Source organism: Macrobrachium nipponense, chromosome 22, assembly GCF_015104395.2.
Source record: "Macrobrachium nipponense isolate FS-2020 chromosome 22, ASM1510439v2, whole genome shotgun sequence".
In the NCBI taxonomy this organism is placed as follows: domain Eukaryota; kingdom Metazoa; phylum Arthropoda; class Malacostraca; order Decapoda; family Palaemonidae; genus Macrobrachium; species Macrobrachium nipponense.
The window spans coordinates 19,615,728-19,628,561 of record NC_087213.1 but is presented as its reverse complement, the minus strand read 5'-3'; the positions used below and the strand labels follow the sequence as shown (position 1 = coordinate 19,628,561).

At 43.8% G+C, this 12,834-nt stretch overlaps 1 protein-coding gene across 3 annotated transcripts in view; it reads right to left on the bottom strand.

Annotated features, from left to right (window-relative positions):
• LOC135198525 (la-related protein Larp4B-like) overlaps window positions 1–12,834 on the bottom strand; it is a 60,760-nt gene that overhangs the window by 8,469 nt on the left and 39,457 nt on the right. For all 3 annotated transcript variants that reach the window (XM_064226183.1, XM_064226185.1, XM_064226184.1), the window contains one exon: window positions 8,302–8,473. In XM_064226183.1, coding sequence (XP_064082253.1) covers window positions 8,302–8,473 — 172 coding nt within the window. The remainder of the gene's footprint in view (window positions 1–8,301; window positions 8,474–12,834) is intronic.

Genomic DNA, 12,834 nt, shown 5'->3' with positions numbered 1-12,834 from the left:
AGGAAGCCCTATGAGGTGGTTTGAACCTTTCGGAAGACAGAAATCTTAGGACCACGTCTAGATTCCAGCTCGGAACTCTAGGTTCTTTTGATTTGGATGTTTCAAAAGAACAAATGAGATCGTGCAAATCTTTATTGTTGGCCAAATCTAGGCCTCTGTTCCTGAAAACGGCCGAGAGCATACTTCTGTATCCTTTGATGATTGGTACAGAAAGATGCGATTTCTCCTTCAAGAAAAGAAGGAAATCTGCAATCTCGGTCACAGAGGTATTGGAGGAGGACAGCTTCTTCGACCTACACCAACTTCTAAACACCTACCAACTTATGAACACCTCCCACTTCGATTGGTATACTCGCATAGTAGATGATCTGCGGGCTCTAGCGATTGCGCTTGCCGCCTTGCGAGCAAACCCTCTCGCTCTGACAAGTCTTTCGATAGTCGAAAGGCAGTCAGAGCAAGAGCGGGGAGGTTTTGATGGTACCTCTCGAAGTGGGGCTGTTTGAGCAGATCTGTCCTGTTTGGAAGAGATCTGGGGAAGTCCACCGTCCACTCCATTACCTCTGTGAACCAATCTCGGGCTGGCCAAAATGGGGCTATCAGAGTCATCTTTGTCCCCTTCGAGGCCACAAACTTTCTGATCACTTCCCCCAGGATCTTGAATGGGGGAAAAGCGTAAACATCCAGTCCGGACCAATTTAGGAGAAAGGCGTCTACTGCAAAAGCTCTGGGGTCGTCTGCCAGAGAGCAAAAGGTGTCTATCCTCTTGGAGAGGAACGTGGCGAACAGGTCTATTTGAGGCCTCCCCCAAAGAGACCAAAGGATCTGACACACTTCCAAGTGGAGGGTCCATTCTGTGGGAAGGACCTGGAACCTCCTGCTCAGCCTGTCCGCTCTCACGTTCCTCTCTCCTTGGACAAACCTTGTCAGTAGAGTGATGTTTCTTTGGTACGCCCATATTAGAAGGTCTCTTGTTAGTTCGTAGAGAGAGAGTGAGTGAGTCCCGCCTTGTTTTCTTACATAAGCCAGAGCGGTGGTATTGTCGGAGTTTATCTGCACTACCCCGTCTCTGATTATCTGCTCGAAGCCCTTTAGAGCAAGATGAATGGCTAAGAGCTCCTTGCAGTTTATGTGCCATGACGCCTGCTCTTCCGACCAGGTGCCTGACACTTCTCTCGATCCTAAGGTTGCACCCCAACCCGTCTCCGACACATCTGAATATAATATCAGGTTCGGGTTCCGAACTTCCAGGGACACACCTCTGTTTTCCTCTAGAGGGGGTAACCATCACCTTAAGTGATTTTTCACCTCTAAAGGAATCAGAAATGTATTGGAGAGCTGTCCTGTCTTCCAATTCCAATTCCAATTCCTTTTCAGGAAGAGCTGTAGAGGACGGAGATGCAGTCTTCCTAGAGGAAAGAACTGTTCCAGCGAGGAAAGGGTCCCCAGAAGGCTCAACCATTCCCTCGCTGAACTGCGCTCCTTCCCTAAGAAGCTGGAGACTGTAGCGCAACCTTTTGATATTCTCTCTTGAGAAGGAAACACTCGAAAACCCCGAGAATCCATCCGAATCCCCAGATAAACCATGTTCTGGCTGGGGATCATCTGAGATTTCTCGAGGTTCACGATCAATCCTAACGACCTTGTCAGGTCTAATGTCGTTGAAAGGTCCTCCAAACACTGTCTCTGCGATCTGACCCTGATAAGCCAGTCGTCCAGGTATAGGGAGATGTTTATTCCTATCAGATGTAGATGTCTTGCCACATTCTTCATTATACTTGTGAAGACTTGAGGAGCCGTGGACAGGCCGAAACACAAGGCCCTGAACTGAAAGATCCTTCCCTCCATCATGAAACGAAGGTACTTCCTCGATGAATGATGAATCGGGACGTGGAAATAGGCGTCTTGAAGATCGAGAGACACCATCCAATCTCCTTGGCGAAGGGCTGCAAGAACTGAAGCAGACGTTTCCATACTGAGCTTATGTTTCTCTACAAATCTGTTCAGTGCACTTACATCTAGTACTGGCCTCCATCCCCCCGAAGCTTTCGCTACAAGAAAAAGGCGATTGTAAAACCCCGGGGAGTTGTGGTCCAGTACTAGCTCGATTGCCCTTTTGTCCCACATCTGTTCCACCATTTGACGAAGAGTATCCATCAGTACAGGGTCCTTGTATCTGGCGGACAGTTCCCTCAGTGTTGATGTCAGGGGAGGGCTGTCCTTGAATGGGATATCATATCCCTTCTTGATGACCGACATGGACCATGTGTCGGCTCCTATGCTTGCCCAGGCTTCCGCAAATTCTTGTAACCTGGCACCTACTGGTGTTTGGAGGATCACTTTCTCATTTCCCCTTTTTAAAGGGTCGGAAGGAAGCTCTTCCTCTTCTTTCCGTAGTCTTTCTTTTGGATATTGTTCTAGTAGGAGGGCCTCCTGGAAAGGGCTGCTGTGGTGGACGAGCCCCTTTCTTGTCTTCATTGGTCACAGGCCTATTCTTCCTCGATGATTGTCTGAGGAGATCTTGCGTCACCTTCTCAGTTAGCGAATGTGAAATGTCCTTCACCAACTGAGAAGGGAACAAATGCTCTGATAGCGGAGCAAACAGCAAGGCGGCTCTCTGCGAAGGAGAGACGGCCTTAGTGAGGAAAGCACTATAAACTGCTCTCTTCTTTAACATCCCCACACCAAAGAGGGAGGAGACCTCTGCCAAACCATCCTGAACTGCTTTGTCAATGCATGTAAGTATGCTATGCAAAGCTTCTGGGTTTAGGCCTTCCACTTCATGGGTCTTTTTGGCCAAAACCCCAAGGGACCAATCCAGGAAATTGAAAACCTCCAAAACGTGGAAAAGCCCCTTGAGGAGGTGGTCCATTTCCGAAAGGCCCCATGTCGCTTGGGCCGAGTTTAAAGCGTGCTTTCTCGAGGAGTCTACGAGACTCGAGAAGTCTGATTCAGCCGAAGTAGGCAGAGACAATCCCATATTTTCTCCAGTCTCATACCACATGCCTCTTCTGCCCGTCAGTTTGGCCAGAGGCATACAAAAGACTGTCCTCCCCAGTTCCTTTTTAGTTTTAATCCAGGAATATGGCCGGTCTCATCTTAAGGAAGGACGAAGACTTGAGAGATTTAGCACTCGAAAATAGAGAGTGCGGAGAAGGAAGAGCAGCTGGAGTCAAGGAATCTCCATATTCTTCCAGAAGGAGAGAAGTAAGAACTTTATAGTTCGACAGTCCTTCTTTGTTAATCACCTCATCCTCCGATACTTCCTTTAAGTCGAGAGGATCGGAAGGAGAATGCTCCCTTCTTTCACCTGTCTCTTCCTTGGACTTTTTCCTTTCCGTAGATGAAGAACTTCTAACAGGTGAGGGACTAAGAGATATTGTCTCCCTGCGCCTGCCCATAGGCGAATCTTGACTAATTGGTGCCTGGCGCCTATCCGGCTCTTCGCTCATAGTAGGCGCCTCGCGCCTGGCTGGCGCCTCACACTTGTTTGTATCTTCAATTCTAGCTGGCGCCTGGTTGGCGTTTGGCGCCTGGAATGATCTCGGATATAATCAGGCGCTTTGCGTCTGGCTGGTTCATCCCTTCCTGTGAGAACTTCATTGTTATCATAATCCTCACTCTCAGGTGTTGTCTGGTGCCTGCTTGGCGCCTCCCCAAGCTGGCACCACGCGCCTGGCAGGAGCTTCTTCCTCTTCTACCTCTCGCCTGCCTAGTGCTTCGCTCCCCCCAGAGATGGCTGCCTGTGCGACAACTCCCCTGGAAGGCTCGTTGCACCTGACAGGAGATCGGTGTCTTGATCTTTTGACAGGAAGCTTGTCGTCCTTTCTACGAGGATTCTCCTTGGAAAGGACTCCCACCAAAGACGCTAGCTGTTCTTGCAGGTTCATCAATATCTTCTTGGTTGAAGACTCCCTTTCTTCTTCAAAAGCAGGAGAGGGAGATCTGGAAGGCGCTTGAGGCTCCCTTACAGCAAAGGGAGTTAACTCCTGTCTAGCTCTCTTGATGACCGAAGGCGCTTCTTCTTCGGAAAAGTGCTCGGGGCTAGAGTTAAACTCAGGCTCTTTCCAGTTCCTCTTTAGTGGACGGGAAAGATTCGTATCCTTCCACCCTCGTTTCGGTGAGGGAGATCCCGATGAAGAAAAGCACTCACGTAGGACGCTTTTTCTGTAGCGATCCCTGGCAGTCTGAGATGTAACAGATTCTGCCGAAGGGACGCCTGATCGGTGGGGATTCTCCACAACCTCCGTACGGCTTTCAACTTTCCTTCTCCTCTGGGCCAGGGAGCTTGGAAGAGGTCTAGGCCTGGGAGCGTCGCAGAGCCGACCAGACGCCCCCTCCACTACACTGGGGACACTTACATCACTGGAAATATCACCTTCACTTTGCTTGCCTTCTAATGCCGCCATTTTCTCTTGCATTTTTTGAAGGAAAGCCTTGAGGTCTGCAATTTCAGAAGCCGAATCACTAGGATTAGCAACCTGTGATCGGCCTGATAAAGATGGAGAATAATAATGAGTAGAAGAAGCTACAGAACTAGATAAGGGTTCGTTAGATCTAGATCTACTTAGGCTTTTATAAGCCGCTTTCCTCTCTCTATCCCTTCTTCCATTCCTCAGCACTCAACCTTTCACACTCATTACATGTGTTATCTAAAGAACACTCAACAACTCTACATCGTCGGCATACAGTGTGAGGATCTACTGAAGCCTTCGGCATCCTCACCTTGCAGCCTTCATTCACACACACTCTCAAACCAACACTTGAGTCAGACATATTCAAGAAAAATCCAAAGCCAAGTCCAAAAACAATTCCACGATAGCGAATGCCAAACAACGATCCAAGTACGTCACCAAAAATCGGTCGAAAGAAGATCAAAAGCGTTGAAAAAAGAATTCCAGTCAGGAGGTAGTAACAACAATGTTGACACCACCGGCGACAGAGAAAATCTGATAGAAAACGGGAATGGTTCCTAGTCCTGCCACCCGGGGCAGGGCGGTAGATCACCTGACCTACCTGTAGCGAGTGCCGCGAAATTTGAATTTCTGTCGGGGACGACGGAGTCTATAGCTAAGTATATATCTGACAGGGAAGTTGAATGTATGAAATATGAATTTAATACGTCTCATGAACTAAATTATGTTTTTCATTAACAAATAGCATTGTGGGCATGTTTATTGTGTAAAAATATTACACAATTCCATTCAGTATTTTCACTTGATTTCTTTGTAGTACGAGCTTTACCATTAGTTACGTTACTCATCTTTTATTGGCGTGAAAACAACAGTAAAATGTGTTCTTTCAAAACCTGAAGTTTTGATTAAAATTATTCTCTCAATTTTATCTTCGGCTGTGTTTATTGGCATAAGTTTACTGGAGTTATATCCTTGTTGCCGATGCATAATAATAGTTATTAGCAGTGCGAAAAGTGAGCTGTGTGTGTGTGGAGAGGCAGGAACTGGGGAAAAACTGTCGTATGTTCAGCTGGACACCATTCTTTCTTGCTCAAGTCACTTCCCAGTCATTTTAATTGTGGGTGGTTGTAAAATCGATCAGTTGTAACTCGCATAGGTCGTAAGTCGACAACTAGCTGTACCCGGACACTGAGTGACGTACAATGATATATGGGAGAATCACTGTATAGGGAACCAAAGAGAAACTTTGACTGTCCAATAGCAAACCAACACACCAGGGTTTGGGCCTGGACAGCATGGGGGGTGGGGGTGTGGGGGGGGGGGGAGCAAGCATCCATAAAGTCCATCAACAAACCCTCCAAGGACAAACCCCAAGTCCCCAGTGTCTTCCAAAGCACCGCCATCTTGGACGCCTCTTACTTTGCAATAGAAGACAATGATGAAAAGGCCTCCTCCCTCTCGGGAATCAAATTAACTCCCGAAAAAGATGGGGCAACATTACAAAATCAGCCTGAGGGCCTCCCAATACTTCCAATGACGAATCGATGGAAGAAAAGGAAGGGGACAGAGGCACAACACTACTATGGGGTGTGATGGCAGCAGGAGACAAAGCATCGGCAAGAGGAGATGAAAAACCCTCCAACGAAGGATGAGTAGAAATCCTACGATGCTCCCTCTTGTTATAAAACAACTTCCACTGCTCTTAGGCCATGCACGGCATTCCCTGCAAGGATTCGTTATTGTACAAACATTAGAGCGACACCTACTGCAAGTGATGTGGGGGGGTCGCAGCCGAAGCCAAATAACAAGAACACGGAAAACCTGGACTTCCGGGGTGCACACGTTGACGAGGCCGAGAAGAAGCAGAAGCCATAATCATAATAACAGCACACACACTTAAACACAATCGAAACAGGCAATGAACGAACCGGGTAAAGGCCAAGAGAGGTCAACCACAACTCTCACCCAAGCGGGTAAGAAGAGACTGACGCAGTGGTATATGTGCGTGGTTCTTGACCACTCTTCACCAGATATACACACGCATTGCCAGATCTCACAAGATTCTTTGCTTTCATCTGTGATTTAACCAGATCCAGCTAGGTGCTAGAAATTATCTTATTGTTAAGACTGAAGGTTTGTTTGCGTATGAACAAAGGATACAACATAAATAATAATAAAATAGGTAAAACTGAGTGCACATGATAAATAAGTACATAACTGGACATATTAAGTGTGCATCAGAGTACCTTTGAGCAAGGAAATAAAATCCATGAATGTGGAGGGCCATAGTACAGCTCAAGCACAGTCTGACATTTCACAACATTAATTATAGTCACTACCCAAAATATGGCAATCAAAGGTGGGAGCTAAAATAACCCCAAGATGTTTCAGTCTTTTAAAGAAAACATAACTTAAAAGATGTCAAGCAACCTAAACTAGCAAAATAAAATCGGCAGACAATAGGGACTTCTTGTTCTTGTTGCTCAGCGAGAGTTGCATTAGTATCTGAGTTTTAACTTGTATGGGTTATGTTAATCAAATCCCAGCACAAGCCACTCATATCTGGATGGCGTAAATGGAACAGGCTGACTCCAGTGTAAGGCCTGTCTATAGGTTCAAATGGCTACCTTAAAAATCTCTGCAGAACCAGGGTGTAAGGTGATGTCTCTTACACTCAGAGTTCTGAAAGAGATCCTAAGACTTCATGAGGTAAAATCCTTTGATGAATAGCACCCCAGAGTGCTGATTTGTGATTCTTGAAAGCAGAAATGGAAAACCCTTTATATGGAAATTCAGAAATTAGTTAGGATGAGAATAAAAGCAAGTTTTTTTTTTCTAATTGAAATCAATGTAAGTGAAACTTGTTATAGAAGCTTGGATTATGTTGAAAGTCCCATAACAGATTAATCAAGATGAACACTAGTTAGACACAACCACTTGTACTGGAGCCACAATGGGTCAACTAAGGTTTACATTTGTCATTTGGATGATATGACCTAGCTTAATGATCAGCACAGTTAGAAGGGAAACAGAAGAATAAGCACACACCTCAAGCTACTGGATACCAAATCAGTAAGAGTAAGTTATCATAAGTAAATCTACCATCGGAGTTCTGAAAACTTCCATAATTCTCTGCAGGAAGGACCAGTTTCCAGTGTTCTGCAACTACACTGTAAGGTCTGTCTTCCTCCTACAATCCTTGGTGCTACCTTGCACTAAGAACTGGTGCCTCTGGATTACTGATGTCACTGTGGTTGTATTAATACCATCTTTTCTAGATGAACTAATACATATATAGTAAAATAAATAGTAACTTAACACTGAAGAAGGATAATGATGAAAAACAGCCGAGGTACTGCTGTTTTGTTAATTGTATATACATTTGACCCATTTTCACATATTCCTTTTCCCCTGAAGACATGGCTGCAGTAAATGTTAACTTTCCATTATTCGGCAAATCTTTAGGATGAGGTTGCTGACACCATGCTTTCTGCCATCTTCATGGCTGCAACTCACAACAGTCAATTAACTAACTGTGTTAACTGCATATGTCAACACAGAAACAATGGATTTTTCAGGAATCTGGCTTAAGTTGCATCCCTGCACAGGATCATTCTTGGGACCCACTGGTGAGACAATATCCAGTACTACAATATTTTTAAAACTTCAAACTTACACTTGGTTAGCACAGTACAATCTAGTCATAGGTCCAATTCATTAACAAAGGTAATTTTATCTAAAGGACTAAACTACTGTATCAGGACTTAACTGAAATAAGATGGTTCTCATGAGATCCTGACAACCACTCATAAAAAATAAATTACCAAAACAAAAGCCTGAATGTTTCCTTTAAAAAAGTGAGTAAATTTCTTATTATTCAAGTACTTACTACTGTTATATTGTCTGAACTCTTGGTTTTAGCTATAAGAGGAGACGTAGAGTTAAATGACAGGTGTGTGATATCTGTTGAGTGACGGCGGTACTGTGGCAAATTGATAGGAGACACATTTCCACCTTCCTCACTCTCACCTTCACTTATGAACCCATCTAAACCAGCCCACCTGAAATGATCACGGATAACAGAAAAGAGAAGACTATTATAACAAAAATGAAGATTACAAAGTCTCTGTGATTCCAATGTGGGTACTAATATTACTAATATGAAGTAAAAACTACAGTACTTTAAACAAGATTTGTGTATTGTAAGTGAAATTTATATAAAAACCAATTTTCAATCCATTAAATATTATTACTATTATTATTATTATTTTTTTTTTTTTGCTCTATCACAGTCCTCCAATTCGACTGGGTGGTATTTATAGTGTGGGGTTCCGGGTTGCATCCTGCCGTCTTAGGAGTCCATCACTTTTCTTACTATGTGCGCCATTTCTAGGATCACACTCTTCTGCATGAGTCCTGGAGCTACTTCAGCCTCTAGTTTTTCTAGATTCCTTTTCAGGGATCTTGGGATCGTGCCTAGTGCTCCTATGATTATGGGTACAATTTCCACTGGCATATCCCATATCCTTCTTATTTCTATTTTCAGATCTTGATACTTATCCATTTTTTTCCTCTCTTTCTCTTCAACTCTGGTGTCCCATGGTATTGCAACATCAATGAGTGATACTTTCTTCTTGACTTTGTCAATCAACGTCACGTCTGGTCTATTTGCACGTATCACCCTATCTGTTCTGAACCATAGTCCCAGAGGATCTTTGCCTGATCGTTTTCTATCACTCCCTCAGGTTGGTGCTCGTACCACTTATTACTGCAAGGTAGCTGATGTTTCTTGCACAGGCTCCAGTGGAGGGCTTTTGCCACTGAATCATGCCTCTTTTTGTACTGGTTCTGTGCAAGTGCCGGACATTTGCTTGCTATGTGGTTTATGGTTTCATTTTCCGTATTGCACTTCCTACATGGGGAGAGATGTTATTTCCGTCTATCGTTCTTTGAACATATCTGGCTCTTAGGGCCTGATCTTGTGCCGCTGTTATCATTCCTTCAGTTTCCTTCTTTAGCTCTCCCCTCTGTAGCCATTGCCATGTGTCATCGCTGGCTAGTTCTTTAGTCTGTCTCATGTATTGTCCGTGCATTGGTTTGTTGTGCCAGTCCTCTGTTCTGTTTGTCATTCTCCTGTCTGTATATTTCTGGGTCTTCGTCTACTTTTATTAGTCCTTCTTCCCATGCACTCTTTAGCCACTCGTCTTCACTGGTTTTCAGATATTGCCCCAGTGCTCTGTTCTCGATGTTGACGCAGTCCTCTATACTTAGTAGTCCTCTCCCTCCTTCCTTTCGTGTTATGTATAGTCTGTCCGTATTTGCTCTTGGGTGTAGTGCTTTGTGTATTGTCATACGTTTCCTGGTTTTCTGATCTATGCTGCGGAGTTCTGCCTTCGTCCATTCCACTATTCCTGCGCTGTATCTGATTACTGGCACAGCCCATGTGGTTATGGCTTTTATCATATTTCCGGCGTTGAGTTTTGACTTGAGTATTGCCTTGAGTCTCTGCATATATTCTTTCCTGATCGTGTCCTTCATCTCTTGGTGTTTTATATCCCCTCCTTCCATTATTCCCAGGTATTTGTATCCAGTCTCATCTATGTGTTTGATGTTGCTCCCATCTGGTAGCTTTATCCCTTCAGTTCTCGTTACTTTGCCTTTTTGTATGTTGACTAAGGCGCATTTTTCTATTCCAAACTCCATCCTGATGTCCCTAGATACAATCCGTACAGTCTGGATTAGGGTATCTATTTCCTTGATGCTCTTACCATACAGCTTGATGTCGTCCATGGACATCAGATGGTTGATTCTGTTGCCTCTTTTCTTGAGTTGGTACCCGGCATCCATCTTCTGTAGTACTTTTGTCATGGGAATCATGGCTACTACGAAGAGTAATGGGGACAGTGAGTCGCCCTGGAAGATCCCTCTCCTGATATTATCCTCTGCTAGTCTTATTCCAGAGCTTGTAAGTATTGTATTCCAGTTGCACATTGTATTTTTGAGGAAGCTGATGGTGTTTTCCTCTGCCCAATATATTTTCAGGAATTCTATTAGCCATGTGTGTGGTATCATGTCGAAGGCTTTCTTATAGTCTATCCATGCCATGCTTAGGTTGGTTTTCCTTCTCCTACTGTTCTTCATTACCATTTTGTCTATCAGGAGCTTGTCTTTTGTGCCCCTACACTTCCTTCTGCAGCCTTTCTGTTGGTGGGGGATGGTGTTTGTCTCCTCTAGGTAGTTGTATAGCCTTTCACTGATGATACCTGTTAGTAACTTCCACGTTATTGGTAGGCAGGTGATTGGCCTGTAGTTACTGGCTATATTTCCCTTACTCTTGTCTTTTTGTACTAAGGATGTTCTTCCTGTGGTCATCCATTTGGGTGCATGGTGATTTGAGATACAATGCTGGAGTTGTTCTGCTATTCGTGGGTGTAGGGCCTTGAAGTTTTTGAGCCAGTATCCATGGACTTCATCGAGACCTGGGGCTTTCCAGTTTGGCATTTTCTTTAGTTGGTGTCTGACTGTGTCTGTTGTGATCTCTGTGAATCTTTGTTTTATTCTCCCTGTTTCTTCTTCCTTGACTTCCTGGAGCCATGTTGCATGTTTGTTGTGTGATACTGGATTGGTCCATATGTTTTCCCAGAGTCTCTTGGTTCGGCTTCAGGAATTTCTTGGTGGTTGTCTTCCCCTCTTAGTTGGCTGTATAGTCTTTTCTGGTTGGTTCTGAATAGTTTTTTCTGTTGGTATCCCTTATTCCTGTTCATGTACAGTTGGATCTTATGTGCTTTGGCCTTAAGCCTCTGTTTTACATCTTCTATTGTGTTGTTTAGTCCCCTTTCTTGTACTTTGTATTTTTCTTTTAGTTCCTCCCTTGTTTTCTTGCTTCTTAGCCTTTTTTCTCCCATCTCTTTCAGTTGACTCAAGTCAGATCTCATCACCATGATTTGCTTTTCCAGGCACCTTTTCCAAGGTGGTTGCTGTTTTGGTTTCTGTTGGGTTGGTTGTGCTGGTGGTGTTGGTGTTCGAATCCCCATCAGTTCTGCTACTAATCTTGCTCCTGCATATGCCAAGTTATTTTTTTCTGTGATACTGGTGGTGTGTATTATGCCCACTATTTCATTGACCTCACTTGTTTTCTCCCTTAATTTCTTGGTGTTGTAGGCTTTCATGGAGGGGATCTTTGTTCTCTCTGTATCTGGCTCCATCCATTGTCTAATCTTTTCTACCCATTCCGTCCTCTTTGTTACTTCTTCGGTGTTTCTTCGTGTGTCAGTGTTTGATACCTCATCATCCCTGTCGTCTTCTGTGGCATCGTCTCTCAGTTCGTCTTCGTGTAATTCATTGTCGTGTGACATTTCCCTTTCCAGTTCTTCTCTTTGTGTTGGAGAGCGCCAGTTCTTTTTCTTTATGTTCCTTACTTGGTCTGCCAGCCTCTGCTCTGTTTCGGGGGTGTTATTCCTCTCATTCCAGATGTTGACCAACCTTCTCCTATATCCTCTCTCCATCGGGTTACTTCTGATGTAGCATCTCCATATTTCCTTATTTTCTTCTCTTGCCCATTTCTTCCTTTGGTTTGCTTCTGTAGCTCCAATCTCAGGCTGTTGGTTACTATCGTTGTGGTGGTAGTTGCTGGATGACAACCTCCAAGTACCTGACTGTCTTCCCCTTCAATTGGGCTGAATACTTGGCTGCCGGACGAAGCTCCTCTGTTGCCAGAGGTTCCATTTACGTCGTTGTCGTTTATTCCTTCATTTCTTAACATCATTGCCGAGTTTTGCTATTTAACCCATAGCTGGACCCTACCCCATCAGGGATAGGTACTCATTTACAGCTGAGTCGACTGAGGAAATTATGGTAAAGATCGTTTCCCAAGGAATCAATGTCGAGGAGAGCGGTCACCCATCCAACGACTGACCAGCCCCAATGTTGCTTAACCAGTCCATTGACGACCTAACCCACTCTGCCACGGCGCCACATATTATTATTATTATTATTATTATTATTATTATTATTATTATTATTATTATTATTATTATTATTATTATTATTCATACATATTAATTCTGAATTAACTTTTATAGTAAGATTAGTTATCTGAAAAAAGAAAGGACAGTGCAGAGAAGATTGGACTAAAAGTGAATATATGCAATCAGTGGCACAGCACTAAATAAAAACGAATAAAAATGAACAAAAGAAAGAAAATTACTTCAAGAGCTAGGGTGTATTTTAAGCAAGTAATCCCATCTGGAAATATATGACAAAAGACCAACTGCCTCTTTGGGGATTTGAACCAGGTCAGCAGAGGAAGTTAGTCTTTATCAATCAATAACTATAATGTTAATGTACAATAAAACTTGAGAAGCAATGAAAAATGTCTAAAAAGGGACAAGCTGAAGTAAAAAAAAATATTTATGATAATGAA